An 18,002-nucleotide genomic window follows, 5' to 3' on the forward strand; every position below is an offset into this window, starting at 1 on the left:
AATAAAAATACACCGCTGCCATGAAATCAAAATACAATTACTTTCCAGTGTTGTCATATGGCAGCATATTAATGATTGATTGACTTGACTATTTGCTTAATTTTGAAGAAAGTTCACTTTCAAATTGAATTTATTTTTTTTAGATACATTTTGAAAAATGTTCTTTAGATAGAAAATTTTTTTTCAACTTCCAGGGAAGGTCAAACGGGACTGCATTAAACTACTCTAGCCATTGCACCATCCTCTGCTAAAGAGCGTTAATGGGATAAAATATTTCCTAAAAAAGTTTTTTCAGTATGTGTGTTTCAAAGCAGCACATGGGAAAAAATTCAACAGAATAACTTGATATATACTACAACAACCTTCCAGGCAGTTAAAATTCAAAACTTTGTAATATGCAATTTATTTTGTGAATTTAATCACAAAATCACACCTATTTATAGCCCATGTTCAATATGTACATCTTGATCTTGAAATGCTGTAAAGCAGGGGTGTCAAACCCGCAGCCCCGGGCCGCATGCGACCCCAGGGAGATTCCATTGCGACCTTCGAACACTTAACAATTATTGTAATATTTGGTAATTTTTTTTTATCTAAATGAATGATAACACATTTTTCAAACATTTCAAAGTGAAATTGATTTTTCACACAGAAAATGACAATTTACAGAAAATAGTTTTACAAATTTTTCAGTTATCATTTGACCCAATTATTTTGGTACTGTAATATCATTTCAGCTTTATATTAGTAAGCTGGTGGCCCGAATGAGATGCCAAACGCCAGAAAATATGTAATAATAAACATTGGTTTATTCTGTATTTTTGTAAATTTTAGGTCTAAATAATAAGATAAATCATTTTCAGTCTATGTATTATTTTTTTATTATCGAAAATATTTTTAAAAAATGTTTTGGATAATTGTATATAAAAATTTATAATTTTTTGTAAAAAATAGCCTACAGTGAATAACAATAATAGTGAAATGCAAGAAATTAATATGTAAATGGCATTTGAAATTTAGGAAATATTCGGCCTATCTAAAAATATACATTATCAACATCAAAAACTGTTTGCGGCACAATTCCCAAAATGCAATGCCCTCCAAAACCCACGAGTTTGACACCCCTGCTATAAAGGATATGCCAAATTCTCAGGTTCTGGGTTCATATGTTTTATTGAATGCTTGTGCCTATATAAAAACAGCATATTTCACTTATATTGGTATTTATATATGGGCATTTTTCATACTGATCCTTAAGATGACATCTCTTAAATGGGAAACCACCGCTTCTGACGCAGTAATCAGAATTGGTCTGGTAGGGGAACATCTATTACGGCAATCTTGAAAGCCACACAGACTTAAAAGGAGGGAAAAAGCAGGGACTGACTGTGATTCTACTTTTGAGTCGCTCTAACACTGACATGGGCAAACTACGGCCCACGAGTCAAATCCAGCCCGTTGAGTAATTCAATCTGGCCCACCTGATGCTGCCACAACTGCAAAACTAAACTAAAACCAAATTTTTGATGTTTTAGATAAAATAAAAATCAAGAAATTTGTCAAGATTGCCATTAAATTTAACTTCATCACAAGCTAACAGGGCTCATTGTTGTCCACTTTTGCATCACTGTAAATATCGTTCAATAAAATGTAAATTTTGGCCCCTGGTTCAAAAACCTCGCCCATCCCACCCCTGCCTAACATCTGAATAACCAAACCCATACATGCCTATTAGCTTCTTGTATTCAATTTAAGACAAATTATAAGTTTTTTCATTTTAGGGTTCGCATCTAAAGAGTTTCATATTTTTCGATGGATTCATCCAAACACTGAAATTACGCAGCAATTGCGTCATTCATCACTCGATCATTTGCGATGGCGCAAGCCTGTCTGCCTGTGAGCGACGATGCTCTAAAATTTGAAAACATTCCAGTAAAAGAGCTAATTTTAAATGATTGGTTCCTACAAACGAACGCCATTACTGTAAATGGGGTCTATGAACGATCACGAAAACCTAACATATCAGACATTAATCCACGTACCGCCGTACACATAACAGCGGGCCTATCCCAAACATATTCATAACCTGCACAGTACCAAAGTGACAAGGGCACACGTGTGATTTTGAGAGATTGTTAATACGAGAGTTCATTAGAGCGTATAAGTATTTTCAACAGCTACATTTAAGTAGTGATACGCATTGCTTAATCTCGTCCATCTCCAAGACACCACTGCGAAGCTATTGTCGCTCTACAGATATTGTAAATGCTTTGAATCTGTAAACTCAGAAACTAGTAAACGACAAAAATAATGTTAGTGGAAAGGGTTTATGAATGTAAATGTTTCGCGATCAACCCATTTCTTTGTTTATCACGCAACAATGGTGACGTAACAATCAAAAATTCATCACTTCCCGGACTCTTGCTTTAACATCAGAACATCGAAGTCTCGATTTAAACAACTTTTTGTGAGCGTCGACTCGATTTCGCAGTTTTATTTGTCGGTTTTTAAGTGTAGACTATACGGTATACGCTATGGTCATCGTTTATTCGTCTAGTCGTGGGAGAGCGTTGATAAGTGATTGCTGCTGGGTTGTAGCTGATTATAATTTTAGTGCGATAAACAATAATCTTTTGCCAGTTGTAGACCTATGGTATTACATTTATCAAAATCAGGGTTTCTATTAAATTTATATTAACCAAAGTCGTCAAATTGAATCCAGATAATAAAATCCTTGTAAATTCATGTGTTTGTAGTGAAATAGGTATCGAGCTAAATTAAGGGATGAATGTTTTGGTACCTAAACGGCTAAATGAAACCGTGAATTTCACTGCCCAAGTTTTTTATTTTAAAATATAAGGCTAGGCTATAGTCCGATTTGGTGTTTAATGAAATTTGTAACACCCTGGTGTTCTATATTGCATTCACTAATAAATTTAAAAGTCAAAAGTACAAGTTTTCTGCACTGCTCAATACCTTAAACTATTGTCTGAACAAACACTTTCAGCAGTCTTGATTCATTTATTTGTTCGTAACATGGTACATGGCTTCAAATGACGAAAACACTAAACTAGTTGTTAATCAGCATTACGACGAAAGCTTGGATGTGAACGATTCTGAAGAAATTGCCAGTTTATATAGCCCTAGCCCAAGAAAGACTCCAACACCGCTTCTGCAACCGGGACCTGAGAAGCCAAAATATAATAAGATGTCATCACAAGATGATGATGATCAAATATCAAATGAATTTGGAGATAACGATGCCACTGATGGTTCTCCTGGTGATGTTGCTGATCCCCAAGCTCAAGCAAGGTCTGGGACATCAACAATGAGCGAAGGAGATTCTTCAGAGGACAGCGACTCGTCTTCTGGTGATGAAGAAAATGGAACAGCCCTAGAAGGTGCTTATGATCCTGCAGATTATGAAGGTTTGAATGTAAGCGTGGAGATAAAAGATTTGTTCCAATACATTACTCGATACACACCTCAAACTATTGAGCTTGAGCACAAATTAAAACCATTTATACCTGAATACATTCCTGCGGTCGGTGACATTGATGCATTCATAAAAGTATCAAAACCTGACAATTCATCCAGTTTACTTGGACTCACTGTATTAGATGAACCATGTGCAAAGCAATCAGACCCTACGGTTCTTGATCTGCAGTTGAGGAGTATCTCAAAAATGTCTGGTATAAAGGCAATGCAAGTTCGTAGTCTCAAAGATGCTCAAACCAATCCCAAATCTGTGGAATCCTGGATTGAAAGTATAGAAGATTTACGTAGGACAAAGCTTCCACAAAATGTACACTACACAAAAAGCATGCCAGATATTGAACAACTCATGCAGGAATGGCCTCCTGAATTTGAAGCTCTTCTTTCTAAGGTTCGACTACCATCTGCAGATCTTGATTGTGATTTACAAAAATATATTGACATGATATGCGCCGTGTTAGATATTCCCATATATCCAGGCAATAAAGTGCAATCACTTCACGTTTTATTCAGCCTCTACATGGAGTTCAAGAATTCCCAGCACTTTCAAACTGCTAGTCCCAATGAACATCATGATGTGAACGAGCCAGATGTAATGACTTTTGATTAATGTCATATAATACTGCATCAGGTGCTCCTTTTTTCATTTGCAGCTTATGGAAACAGTTACTGTGACACATTCATTCAAATTTGTCCCATTGAACTGCGCTAGTAACTTAGTCATGATTTATAGTATATTTTTGTATCGAATGTTTCTAAGTGTATATATGTTTTAGATAGTGTTCATCACTGTTATGTATGATCTCTCACTTCAGACTTTCATAATAATTCAATATAACTGTTACCACTCTCTCTCCAGGGATGGCCATAACTAAATACTTTGCTATTTCGAATACATTCTAAAGTTCCCCTCATATTTTATTCACTTTTCTGATAATAATATCATTGTAAAGCAGCACAAATGGAATGTGTGATAGTATTGAAATTAGTGGTTTTCTTGCTTCTAAGAAAAAAAGACATGATAAACATACAGTATTCACACCTGTGAATGGTGGTGTATCTTGGTATTCACAGAAAAAAGTGCAACTATTCGTCTAGTGAAATGTTTTGAATTCTACAGAAAAATCAAAGTTAATAACAACACACACACTTTTGTTATAACTTCTGACTGTTTATCGTCAGCGTATGTGTTATTTATTCCACCAACATAGTTAAGCTAAATTCAGCCACAGTTATCCCTCTACACAAAAATTAATTGTTGTGCAAGCGTGATCTTTAAATTTTATTTTGCTCCACCATTCGTTGATTCAGAAAAACGCAAATGTTATTACGCAGTCATTGTCATAATTAAATGAGTGAACCCAATTTCCATCAGCTAATGACAAAAAATTAGGACTGAAAATCGTGTTTTATTTTTTAGTAAGCGCTGATTCAAATCTTTCATGTCAGTTGTTATGCTCCTAAATTAAAACCGCCTACTGAACAATATTATCATCAACGACAACGGGATAACGTAAAATCCCCGATACTAAATAATAGTTGAGAACTATTTTCTTCGCTGTAAATTGCAGCAATGTAAAAATTTCCTGTTATGTTCGGTCACTATCGAAAGTGAGTATGAAAACAATTAATTCCGACACAATTTGCTTTCGGATTTTTTGCTGTGGCCGCACAAAGTATCTCGACTAAGTTGAAATATACGATACTAATTGTAAAATATTTGAGACATTTTATAAGCCCTAATTTAAATCTATTTATTGGCACGTCACACAAGTCCGTCTTGATTACGATAAAAAGTAATTGTAAAATGTTTTCAATCAAATCGTTGGCGGTATGCTCGGACTGGGTCATCATGAACATCTTTATATAGACCTCTACCACTCTGGCCCACAAATAAATACTCAATTTGACAACTCTCTGATTTGTAAAATTTTCATGCTATTTTTCTAATACATGGCAAAAGAACTTAAGTTTTTAACTATACTTAATTCTCCCACCGGAAGGGTAAATGGTTAAGGATAGCCATTTGTGTACTTGTCATGCATCTGATTTTTGCACCACTTACCCAAAACATTAGGTGAAATTGCTCTATAATCAGGCTTATAATAAGTAGGACCGTCGCCATACATCTGATTTTTGCACTACTTCCCCAAAACATTAGGTGAAATTGCTCTCATAATCACACATTAAGTAGGACCGTCACCAACCTCTTGTGCTCTGATATCAATTGTAATAAAAGTGAGCGCCGCATCGCTAATTCTGCAAAGAGCAGACATACTCTCTTAGGAACCCCAAAATGAATGATATATGATGAATGTCTGTATCCCTACGACACATGTGGGAATAAAACTATGTACCAATTACCTGGTGATGCAACTAGATTTCTAGCCTGAGCTGACAAATAAATCAACAGATTTTGTATGTTCCATGTTTAATTTAACCAGGTTTATTTTTGAGCAGATGCTGCAGCTGCCTTTCTTTGGGCTTGGATTGCGGCTTGCATTTCTTCACGCTTTCTTTTTGCACGGACATGAGAGCCAAGCTATATAAAAATAGATTATAAACTAATTTAGAAAGACACATTCACAAGCTACATCAACATTTCCCCAATCAGAGATAAATTTTTCTTTGTTTTTTAGTAATTCATGTGCACATTATACATTAACTACTAGGACTGTACATGGATGGAAGGGCGACTTGCGCTAACACTAGCCTAAGATCTATTAAAGATTGAACAAGTAAAGACATTAACAGAGTGCTAAAGATTTCGGTATGATAATATATGTTTGCATATCATTCAAGCCTAAATCAGCTGTGGTAGAAATATCAGCCAATCAACATTGAGGTGGGGTTTTTAATGCTTCATTACTGAGATGTATAAGATATGATACACAATATTATAGGCATTCGAAACAGTTTTCATACACTCCCAATCAAGTAAATTTAATGCAATTCAGTAGATATTTACCCTCTTTTTACAAAATCTCAGCGCTCTTTTGTCTTTACCAATTCTCAGCAATTCCATGCATCTTCTTTCGTAAGGAGCGAAACCACAGACTTCTCTCACAAGATCACGTACAAACTTGGTTTTCTTGGACAGGGTCTAAGGTGCAGAAGTGGCGTCATTAGAAAATAGATCAATAGAGATAAATAGACATAAAAAATAAAAACCCAAAATATAATTAAACTTACTCCTCTTCGTCTTGCATGTTTAGGCTTCTGGGTAAACTTGGTAACTTTGTGGCCTTTGGTGAGGCCAAATACCATATCATGAATGACTGCCATGGCTCTAAAATATAATAAATAACATGAAATTTAACACATGCTCAAAGTGTTAAATTTGTGAAAAAATACTGTCAAAATGAATCAATTAAGCATTGCATAAGAATTTGTTCAATAAGGATTAGAATGCATCTCACAAAATTGAATCAATAATGATTGAAGAACCAATTTATAATATACACTCCTATTCGTAGCTTATAATAATTTCATCTACAATATGGTCGAAAGTCTAACACCAGAGATGAAACTTAAAACTTAGTTCTGAAAAATCAAATTAAAACTTAGGAAAACAAAAAAAATGAGATTCAAATAGAGCAATGTCATGCTATTAATAAACATTCCAATTATAAATCAAAATAAAAAATATATATATACTTTATTTTTTTTTATATGCTAAAATTACGGTAAGTTCACAGCATTGGTTTTGTGAATCAATAAAATACTGTACAAAGCCTAGCTAATCATGTGATTCACATTGTTGCTGCGTTAATGCCAAGTTTGTATTGGCTTTCCAATTTATAAGTTTATATGTCCATATTCTGATATTGCCAATTCGTATTTCCTCATTTATAAAAGGCAAAAACAGGGTTGTAAACATGAGTAGCAGGTAAACTTAAGCAGCTGAATGACTGCAGTACAAACTACTTATCACAGTTTTAGATATCAATCAGTGAAATAGTAAGCTATATCGTATAAATAAACAACAATAGCTAGATCGAAAATGAATACAGCAGACTAATTTGGATTATCGTAATTGGGTAAGAATGTGTATCAGTAACAATACTTTAAACTCATTTCTACCCTAACACCATGACAAATATGTTAATTTAGCACCCTTTTGTTGTGAATACACCAACAAATTTATACGAAAATAGCCTTTATGACAAGACAGCGACGATAAAAACGCGAACGTACCTATCGATCGGCACAGCAGAGCAGAAAGGACCATCCGTGCTGGTGAACTCATAGTTGCCATATTTGACAACGCTGTATGGAAATCCGAGTAAGCAAACTCAAAAAAGTTAATTGTGAATATTTGAGGGAAAAAAGTTTATTACTTTATTTTCCTAATTACAATGATTTTTTTTTAAATTTAGCATTGCATATTGTGTTGAATCGAATACGAACTAGGTAAGCAATAAACCAATAAAGTATCATTACGACAATCAATACAGGTTTCGGCAAATTGAAAAGGCAACACTTTATAGAACAGAACAAATCATATAATTGTATATTTATATATATATATATAATTTGAATCATTTATGCTTTTCTATCGTTTTAATGTCACTGTGATTTTCGAAATTGTCATGATATCTGGTAACTGTAATTAAAATAAACACCTATCACTATCCGCGAGGAGTCAGTAAAGAGTAGTAGAAGTTTCATATGTAGGAGGTGATGAGATGCGATAGCAATTTGAACTTGTGGGCAATGTGTTTTGAAATTATGAAATTGTTTTAATTGGGTGCAAATTATACTAATTCGACAATAAAATTAATATACGAAAATTCCGTTTGGCATTGGAATTTATTTGGCAAAAAAAAAAAAAAAGATAGCAATTTGCAGAGGGACAGATATATGAAAATTCGTTTCCATCAACCGAAAAAACAAAATTAAGGTCTTTTAAATTAAACTGTATTACAAATCTATAGTTCTCAACAATACATTGCATGGTTTTGCATTGCACAAGTATTTGTGAATATTGTAAAGTGTAAACAACATAGATTCTGATATTGAAACTCAACTTCATTATGAGATTCCTAATTTACAATTTGTTAACTTACAGATTTAGGGTCTCATGTAGTTTCGTACCTAACATACTTCTAGTGGGCGTAGCATAACAATTTTTTCACATGTCAATCCTAACCCCCACCTGACTACCGGTACGCCATCCGAAAATTACGTCACAGTGACGTGATAGAGCCCTTCAAACTATACGAACTTCCATCCAAGACGCGCAGATGAGCACCCGAAATCGAAGAGCTATTTTTTTCGTTGCAGAGATCGATGACGTTAGTCAGTTCTTTATTGTCGTCGCCGATGCTATTTCGGGCGATGGTATGTATATTTGGCAAGCTCTATGACATGATTGTGATGTCGTAGTGACGTAATTTTTGGATGGCGTAGTCAGATGGGGGTTAGGATTATTAACATATCAAGAAATTGTTATGCTACGCCCACTCACCACTAGAAGTACGTTAGGTACGAAACTACACGAGCCCCCAGATTTAACTGTAATTTATTGGCTGCCCGGTTTCTTCATATGCCTTTATAGCAGCGTTTCCCAACTCTTTTTTGGTCGCGGCCTATTTTTTTACCGGCGAAAACCTTTGCGGACTTAATGTGCGTTTATTGCAAGCGTACTCTGTGTGAAAAGCAATAAAACCAAACACAACAGAACTTTAACGAATTTCAAAATCGGAAATTCGCCGCAATTACGCGTTCGTTAAAAGAGACGAATTTTTTTAGTGTATAAAATGGCCTTTTCTGTCGCACAATATTCAATCCAATGACGACGACGAGAATTTAAAATGTCCTTTTATTTTAATTTAATTGTGTTCATGGTAACTCGCGGTTGTTTCGATGAAAGCATTACTGCTTTAAAATGGCAAGGCAATCTGGGACTATGATGAGGTGAGAATATATTGCCCGATTATATTTAGTTTGGATTAGAGGTAAGATCGGGCTAAAAAATTCCAGCCCGACCCGACTCCGGCCCGTGGGTATTAAACCCGACAGACCCGAGCCTGACTAATTAACTGGATTTGCAGGCCCGACCTGACCCGGGCCCGTGGGTATTAAAACCCGACCCGAGCCCGACTAATTAACTGGATTTGCAGGCCCGACCCGGGTCCGTGGGTATTAAAACCTGACCCGAGCCCGACAGGCATCCTGAGGAAAAATTCAAAAAATCTTGAGGGAAAATCCAAGGAATTCTGAGGGAAAATGCCCTGGTACGTATACTACCGCAGCACCCGAAATTTTGCGATTCGTAGTGTCTAAAAAAGCATTTTTAATCGCGGACCATCATAAAACAAAACTTAATTAAGGTGTTCTTCGTTTTATTTTTAGTATTTCCGCTTTTCAATTTAAAAAATTTGGGTTGCCACCCTTGACACTTAGCATCAGAAAAAAAATATATTCCTCGTTGTTCGAACTCGCGAAACACCATTTAGGTATCTATCGAATCGCGTGCAGACTCGTGTTTTCGTCGGAAATCTGTAAATGAATTGGGAAATACGATCGTTTGATTAAGCGCGCGCAAGTGACCCGTCGCATCACTTGTTACTAAATTTTCGAATAGTAAATTTATATTCTAATAGTTGAATTTTCGAATATATGAGCAGCCCTACTTAGTAACCAGTAATTAGTGACTCGATTAATGTTATGTGAATAAACTTGCTTATTATGTTTTATGTAAATTCTAACGTAAATCGTAACTTGGCTGATAGTTAGGTTTCGCAAAAAGGTTTGCGACCCGCAGTAAATTTCTGGCTCGTTGCGGACTCATTCAAACGCTCCGCGGACTCATTTGAGACCGCGGACTCGGGTTGGGAAACACTGCTCTATAGAGATACCGAATTCACGATACATGAATCAATTTATGAGTCATAGTTGTGATAATGAAAAATAGGCAGTAGGCCTATTAAAGAATAGAAAATTCTACATGCATAAAAAAAACGAAATTTAATGATCACAATGATATTATGGTTATATAAACCGATAATCGTTGTTTGTGCTTATTTTTTATTTTATATATACTGATATTGGGACAAAATAATAATACAAAAAAGGGAGATGATAAAATATCATTTTTATCCCATATATACCGGTATGCACTAGGGCAGGGGTGGGCAACCACTGGCACGCGAGCCCATTAGAATCCTCGAAAACGAGATCATTTCCTTCAGAAAAAAAGTTTGGAGACTCTGAATTATCTGATGAAACTAGTTGTTAATTTATTCATTATCGTATGTTAACAATTCGTTATTTATTTAAACTTTTTTTTTCTCTTTCATGACATATGGCTACAAAAAATGTATTATGTGTAACAAATGAGTAAGCTCTCGAGAAGAGCCCAGCATTAATTTGGCTGCATTCTTACGTAATATAGTTCGTCTGTGCCACCCTTTTCCTCATTTCCGCTTAATTTATGAAGTTGTACAGCTCATGTTGGTGAGAGTTACCTGTTAACTTACTGTTATAAATTGATCTCAAAAGAAATATAAATGATTAGGGAAGGGAATACAAGAGAGAAGTGCAGAAAACAAACTATTGCGTGATTTGGCCATTCCCAAAATATTTTCGTGTCCTAAAAACTCTGCAACTGCATTACTCTCCATGTTTTTTTTATCTACATATATGCTTGTGAATCTCGGTTCTTAGTTATTATGAACTTTATTGAGTCTCGTAACAGGAGTAGCTTGAAAGATGAAACGAGTAGTTCGTGTATTTCTTTGAATTCAGGTGGGGCTTAGGAAGGACAAGCAAAAATGGTTGTGCCACGCCAACTAGAAGTACTTACGTTGTATTGTGAACATGGCCTATAGCAGGTGCCCAAGTCAGCACTGCAACTGCATGAATCGAATGATAATTGAAAAAACATTATAACAGAAATTCGATATATGCACAAAACCTTATCTGTGACAATTCATGATGACATTGGTTCTTATTAGTTCATCAGTAGTGGGCCACTTGATATTTTGTAATTGTTATATTTGCTTTATTTTATTACATATGCTGTATCCTATATCAACTTTCACCTCACTCGGTGACATGGATATTATTACTGAAACAATAAAATTTTTCATGGAACTGGATAACAATATGGGCAAATATATATTTCAACATAATGGGAACGAAATTTTGTTATATGGACATAAGCAACCAGTGTAATAGGATATTTAGAAGAAATGGCACCAAAATCTGACAGCTCCAAGCTCAAATTCAGTGATGGTAATAAATTATTACTAAATCTTAACATATTTCTTGCGATGAATGATAAATAAATTATGTTAGTTTAACTCAAACTCTAATTTTTGAGTTCTTCTATGCTAATTATTATGCGGTTCGAAAATGGTCATACCCAATGGAATGTTCAAAATTATTTGGAAGTTCACCAAGAGTTTAGAAATTTTGCGGGTCTCTTATGTTAAACTGAACTTGATAGAAATTTGCTTTAAGAGTTGCCTTAGATTCCAATTAACATGATACTTCAATCGGACAGAATTCATTTTTATAAGGAAATATTTGGTCTAGGTCGGAGAAAATTTCATAAACATGAAAAAAAACCTTAGTTATAATTTTCATAAACAAATAGATACATTTGGTATTCTCAATACTGCAGTCTGCAATAGTTAATTTTTACTCTTTCCGCTTTATACAATTCATTGACATGATATATATATATATATATATATCATTGCTTAAAAATTGTCTCACTTTTAAAGGTGAATATGTCCAATAAGCTGATTATTAATAAATAATTTATCTTAGTTTGATGTCATTTTCCAACAGGTGAACGAGTTCTCTGCTTTCATGGGCCACTTCTTTATGAAGCTAAATGTGTAAAAGCTGAAGTGAGAGACCATAAATGTGCTTATCTTATTCACTACAATGGTTGGAACAAATCGTGGGATGAATGGGTACAAGAGAATCGGGTTTTGAAATATAATGACTCTAATTTACAGAAACAAAAGGATCTTCTGAAACAACATGGGTAAGTCTGATGTGTTTATCATTATCACTGTTCATTATCTCTTCCATCCTCAAATTGGATATTACTGGTGTTATTCATTATTTTATCAATAGTAAAATGCCATTCTAGTTGTAGCCAACTAAGCAACCAATCACCCACTTATTCTGCTTCATTAAATGTGGAGTGGAGTCTAAACTGCCTGATTTTTTCTTTTAATATGTGTTAAAACAGGTCGAAAAAAACTCAATATTCATCATATTACATTGTCACCATCCAATATGATTCCCATTGCTATCGTATATTCTATGAATTTATCACCAGTAGCATCCAATCCATTCAAATCCATTTTTTTTTTCATTTGTTTGTAGAAAAGACAAATTGCGAAGAGGCAAGCACCCTAAACCAAAAACAGAAAAGGAAAGTATTGAAAAGAAAAAAGGTAAATTTCACATTTCGTTGAAATAAGCAGTTAGTATTTTTAATTATAGTAATTAATAACTATCAAGCTTGTCCAGGGACCTAAAGTTAAACTGAAAACTTGGAAAATGTGTAAAGATTGCTCTCATGAACATTTCTCAATGGACTATTCTTTGGGTCACATCTCACATGAATCAAAATGTATGATTCTCAATTGTAATATTCGTAGATTATGTAATTGGGCCATAACAATAAAATTTTATTTCTACAGTTACTACAGAGCCAAATACTTCAGCTGAACCTAAAAAGAAGAAAAACAAAGTCGATCCCACTGTTGAAACGGTGGGTTTTCAACTTGAATGTTTAAAGATACTAGGATTAGACAATGGGGGAAGATGTGGAATTTGCTCGTTAATTGCTATAGATACCTTTAATAACAAGTTGAAAAAGAAATTACACTAATGGTATATCTGATGGATATTTCTACTAATTCTGGGTAAAAGTAACTCGAGAAATAATTTTTCTGATTCTTGGCAATTTATATATTATCATGTTACATAAACCCTTATGGCTACATTATTTGACTTTTCTGCTCTGGGTAATTTTGCACAATAATATTTATTCTTACTTAACAGGAGGACTCGTTCTTTGCTAAAGTTGAAGTGAAGATTGAAATGCCTGATGAATTAAAGCCAATGCTTGTGGATGACTGGGATTTGATAACAAGACAAAAGCAGGTAGATCAATCAGAATCTTCAATATTTATTATCAATTTATATCGCAATCAATTATTCAAATTTATTTTATGTCTACTATTTCATATTAGTTAGCTATATATGGAATTAATCATTACATCCTGTGTAAGAACCAATTTTTTGAGGCTCAATCCATTTATTTATATTGTCATCATTCATATATAACCCTGTTTGAGCTATGTTTTATTAACACAGTATATAACTCCTGTTGGCTAATTCGATATCCAATTTGGCAATCCTCATCAAATTATTAATATGGTGTGGCAAAAAAATTCAATCATTATTGGTATTTTTTACTGATTAATTGATTTTATATCTTGCTTTTTTCTCTTCCGATCGTGTCTCAGTGATCGTGTGTGCGTGCGTGCCTTAATTAGTTTTAATTCTTTTGGGTGAGCGAACAAGTATTACTTCTTTAAACCTTTTATCAATACCTTTCCATCTAAAATCTGTACGCTTAAAATTTTACTCGAGTTTTTGTTTTCTCTCACGATTCAATAATCAGTTTTATTTATTTATTATGCAAATTTCATTTTTTTTTCTATTGTAAATCATAATTTAAAAATATCTCGTGTGTTTTTCTATCACCTTTTTACCAGTAAAAGTAATGCTTTATTTGATTATTTTGTTTCGATGTATTTCAGTTGTATCATCTTCCAGCTCGTAAAACTGTTGATGATATATTGAAGGATTATGTAGCATATTTTGAGAATGAAGAATCAAAAAGGTAATTGAACTATGAAGTGCACTAGACAAACTTAGGATATCATGATATATTTTTAAATGATTAGTTTTTATAAATTATCTATTTCGACATACAGGGATTGCCTTGAAATGATTCCTCATGCTTCGATGTTGTTAAAGTTTCTGATTTATTCTAAATTAGTTGGTTATAAAGCAAACTAAATTTAATAAAACTTAGGTAATTTGTTAAAAGATTTTGCAATTTCGTTTGTTTGTAAAATAATAATATCATTAATTTCAATTAAAAAATAATTATTAAACTTAACTTAGACTTCACACCAAAATATTCACACATTTATAGATAAGACCTGACATTTCTGTTGTCCTCATTTATTGCTGTGATTCTTTTATTGTTATGTAGCCAGCAATGTGAAATTTGTTTTCTTTGCACAGTTATTTACAGTATATTTTATTTAGAGCAAGTACAATACTAGAGATGGTGGAAGGTATCAAAGAGTATTTTAATGTAATGTTGGGCTCTCAGCTTCTGTATAAATTTGAAAGACCTCAGTATGGTGAGATCATGGAGAAAAACCCAGAAAAAAATATGTCACAGTTATATGGTCCTCCGCATTTTCTCAGATTTTTTGGTAAGTAATCAAAATAGAGTGATATTTTAGCCCACAACAGATCTACTCTATTCATAGAATGCCTGGTTGCGAGACTGGTAGTGTTAATAAAATCACAAAAATTCAAAGTGAAAAATATTTTTAAGATATTAATGGTAGTACTGGAAATAAAACCGGACTGCTAGAAAATATTTCTATTCAAAGATGCTGTAAACGGATGTGGGGCGATGGTTTGACTTGACTTTGTTGGCATTGCCATTTACATAGCCAATCCTATGCCCACCATCTCTTGTAGGGTGTAATAAATTGGGTAGGCAATGAGATTGGATACTGCACAGAACCTTGTTCAGAGCTAAAGACTTTAACAAGCGTCGTATAAAAAACAGTAAGGCAGTCAATACTGATTCCTAGTAGTTCGGTATGAAAATCTTCCCTCGTAATATCGAAATTAAATTTATAGCAGACTTTTTTTATCTGATTTAATAATGGCAACTTTTTTTTCTAATCGTCGTATCTTTGAATAGTGGTTTGTTCATAATATAAAACTACTTTGATAATGGGAGCTTCTACATTGAATATAACTAAAAATATCCACCTCTATTAGGGATATTCTTAATTTAATGTAATATTTTTCAGTTCGAATGGGTTCAATGCTGACATACACAAGTTTAAATGAGAAGAATATGAGAGTGTTAATAAAGCATATTCAAAAACTTTTAAGGTTGGTATATAATAAGAAAAACTGATTTAAAACTATGATTTGAAAACACTAAATGATACTACCGGTAAATAATATCAAACAAAGCCTAGCCATATATGAATGTTATTTTGAAAGTGTTATTAAATTGGATACAGGCGATTTTTGTGATTCAATACTTGAGTGAACTATCTTTAATTTCATTCTTCAGTTTTTATTTTGATGCAAACTATAATGGTAAATATCTAACTGCAACTGTTTCTATTTTAAATTAACCTATTCTATGCGAGCCCTACCAAATTTGTCATGCCCAAATGTTATGTATGCTACTAGTATATTTTTATAGATAGCTTCTAATAAATCTGATGATACTTTCATCTGTACTGTTGAACTGTGATTTATGTTTTATTCCCAGCTATATTAAGGACAACGCTTCCTCTTTGTTTGACACCAATGAGTATGAAGTTGCTCCTGCTGAATATCATAGGAAGGCAATGACATGATTCAAAATTAGTGGAATAATGGATTGATCGATCACAAAAGTGTTGGTGATTATTGCGCAAAATGATTACGACCATTTCTTGAAGAAGTGCGCCAATGATGTTGATAGTGTTTTTATTTCTGGGCTTCTGCCAGAGTTGATGCAAATGCCAGTTGTGGATTGGCCATTTTGAGAACAGATATCACAAACATTGTATCAATATCACTATACAAATACAAAATGAATCGAATAAGTGATACTGAACAGTTCGAGAGCCTTTCAATTTCATGTTTGAAAACTGATGTCATCAGTAGTGTCAATATCCTTATGTGAAAATCAATCATATCACAGTATACTAATATCAATATGGGAAATTTTGGCCACCAGTATTACTTGAAAAGACACTATGGTACATGTCTGACATGGTCTTCCAGCAAAAACACGTTAGGAATATGTATCTTTAATTTCGTAAATTTTTGTATGTTTTGCACTATCTTTGTATGATTTATTAGGCTTACCTGATCTGATGTTGGTGAAGGTAAAAAAATCTTCTGGAAATGTCTGGTTATGATCAAGTTGTTCAGCGAAGCATGCGAGCTTGGCGCTTTACATGCTATGTGTGTGCTTACATAACCATTGTGAAGTTAAAACTTCCTTTGAAATGATTCTTTTTTTCGATCGGCCCAGCCACCAATATTTCTAAAACTTACATTTTCGAGCTGTTAATGGGAGGTATCTAACAGCATTTTTCATGTTAGAATTTTTTTATTTGTAATACATAATATTGTGCTACGTCTTGATCATCGTTTAATCAGTTTATATTTAGTATAGGAGGTAGACTTCTATAGATGTAGTTGACAGAGGTGCAAGTAGTCGGCATGTAAGGTTGTTGCGTGGAAATTATAAGAGATCTCCAAAGACATCCCCATGCCATTATGAAACTTTGGAGAAGCATCGAGCATGGCTCAAGCGATTTTCTCGTATCTTTGTCATGGGACAATACTAGCATCAAAGCCAATAAGCTGCTGTATAGAGGCAGGCCCATACGCTCCAACAGATGCACTGGTAAGCTCTAAGTCAGGTCTCCAACACGCAGCCGGCCCGCGTCTTGGATTAGATATTTCCATAAAAAACTAAAATAGTACGATGTTAACTATGAGTAGGTTTTATCGTGTTATTTAACATCACGTTGTGTAAATGGACGGAAGCCCATTCACTTAGCTAACAAAGAAAGTTCCTGAACTCGTAATAGATCTATAATAAGGAAAATCGGAATAAAACAATGGCATAACCCTGGCCTGGTACACATACTAGGAGAGTGCAAATTTTTCACTCTATTGTAATAATTAAATTGTAAATTCAATAATTTCATTACACATTTTTAGTATGACGAAATAACAGAGTTTCGGTCTGATCATTGTGTCTCAAGAAAGGTTCGCAAAGTTAATATGTGATGTTTGGAAGTACTTATATTTGCAAGCAGTTTTTTTTTAACAATGAAAATTACCAAATCAGCCCTCCTCAAACGACAAACATTAGCATGCCGTCTCCAGAATAGCAAATTACCGTAACGCAAAAGGAGTTTATCACCACTACAAAACCGTGCCAAGTATCCAGCACAGGTAAATGAATATGTCTAGTATTGGTAGGAGGTTCAGATTCAGATTTTTTTTTGTTATTTTTGTGTATCAATTTTGTACCTGGTTTGTGGCCCGCGTCGTTAATTGAGTTCAAAAAGTGGCCCATGACATATTTTTGAGTTGGAGACCCCTGCTCTAAGCAAATGGAACTACACTTTTCCAAAGGCAGAATGTACATACAATAGCAGATAAAAAGCCAACCCCAGTCACTGGAACCACTT

General features: G+C 34.0%; 3 protein-coding genes across 3 annotated transcripts; 2 read left to right on the forward strand and 1 right to left on the reverse strand.

Moving 5' to 3' along the window:
• Positions 1–2,829: 2,829 nt before the first annotated feature.
• LOC120345728 (intraflagellar transport protein 46 homolog) lies at positions 2,830–5,461 on the forward strand. Its single transcript, XM_078115002.1, has one exon. It carries the CDS (start codon positions 3,044–3,046, stop codon positions 4,103–4,105), a length of 1,062 nt encoding a protein of 353 aa, XP_077971128.1. The 5' UTR covers positions 2,830–3,043; the 3' UTR covers positions 4,106–5,461.
• Positions 5,462–5,909: 448 nt separating this feature from the next.
• LOC120345545 (large ribosomal subunit protein eL36-like) lies at positions 5,910–7,722 on the reverse strand. The gene is made up of 4 exons (XM_039415031.2): positions 7,693–7,722; positions 6,688–6,784; positions 6,464–6,598; positions 5,910–6,037 (listed from the first exon to the last, which is right to left on the reverse strand). The coding sequence occupies exons 2-4, from the start codon at positions 6,778–6,780 to the stop codon at positions 5,942–5,944; spliced, it is 324 nt and encodes a 107-aa protein (XP_039270965.1). The 5' UTR covers positions 6,781–6,784; positions 7,693–7,722; the 3' UTR covers positions 5,910–5,941.
• A 3,562-nt stretch (positions 7,723–11,284) lies between these two features.
• LOC120345544 (mortality factor 4-like protein 1) lies at positions 11,285–16,933 on the forward strand. Its single transcript, XM_039415030.2, has 9 exons — positions 11,285–11,736; positions 12,298–12,499; positions 12,847–12,917; positions 13,167–13,237; positions 13,531–13,632; positions 14,295–14,377; positions 14,812–14,984; positions 15,600–15,684; positions 16,076–16,933. Exons 1-9 carry the CDS (start codon positions 11,694–11,696, stop codon positions 16,161–16,163), a joined length of 918 nt encoding a protein of 305 aa, XP_039270964.2. The 5' UTR covers positions 11,285–11,693; the 3' UTR covers positions 16,164–16,933.
• The last annotated feature ends 1,069 nt before the right edge of the window (positions 16,934–18,002 follow it).

The sequence above is a fragment of the Styela clava genome, chromosome 8, assembly GCF_964204865.1.
Source record: "Styela clava chromosome 8, kaStyClav1.hap1.2, whole genome shotgun sequence".
Classification (NCBI taxonomy): domain Eukaryota; kingdom Metazoa; phylum Chordata; class Ascidiacea; order Stolidobranchia; family Styelidae; genus Styela; species Styela clava.

Bases quoted from the DNA above. Each gene is read 5' to 3' on its own strand.
- LOC120345728 (XM_078115002.1), top strand. From the start codon at position 3,044: ATGGCTTCAAATGACGAAAACACTAAACTAGTTGTTAATCAGCATTAC.
- LOC120345545 (XM_039415031.2), bottom strand. From the start codon at position 6,780: ATGGCAGTCATTCATGATATGGTATTTGGCCTCACCAAAGGCCACAAA. The intron at 6,599-6,687 runs GTAAGTTTAATT...TCTGCACCTTAG, and splicing joins AACATGCAAGACGAAGAGGA to ACCCTGTCCAAGAAAACCAA. The intron at 6,038-6,463 runs GTAAATATCTAC...ATTTTTATATAG, and splicing joins TGAGATTTTGTAAAAAGAGG to CTTGGCTCTCATGTCCGTGC.
- LOC120345544 (XM_039415030.2), top strand. From the start codon at position 11,694: ATGGCACCAAAATCTGACAGCTCCAAGCTCAAATTCAGTGATG. The intron at 12,500-12,846 runs GTAAGTCTGATG...ATTTGTTTGTAG, and splicing joins GATCTTCTGAAACAACATGG to AAAAGACAAATTGCGAAGAG. The intron at 15,685-16,075 runs GTTGGTATATAA...TTTTATTCCCAG, and splicing joins CATATTCAAAAACTTTTAAG to CTATATTAAGGACAACGCTT.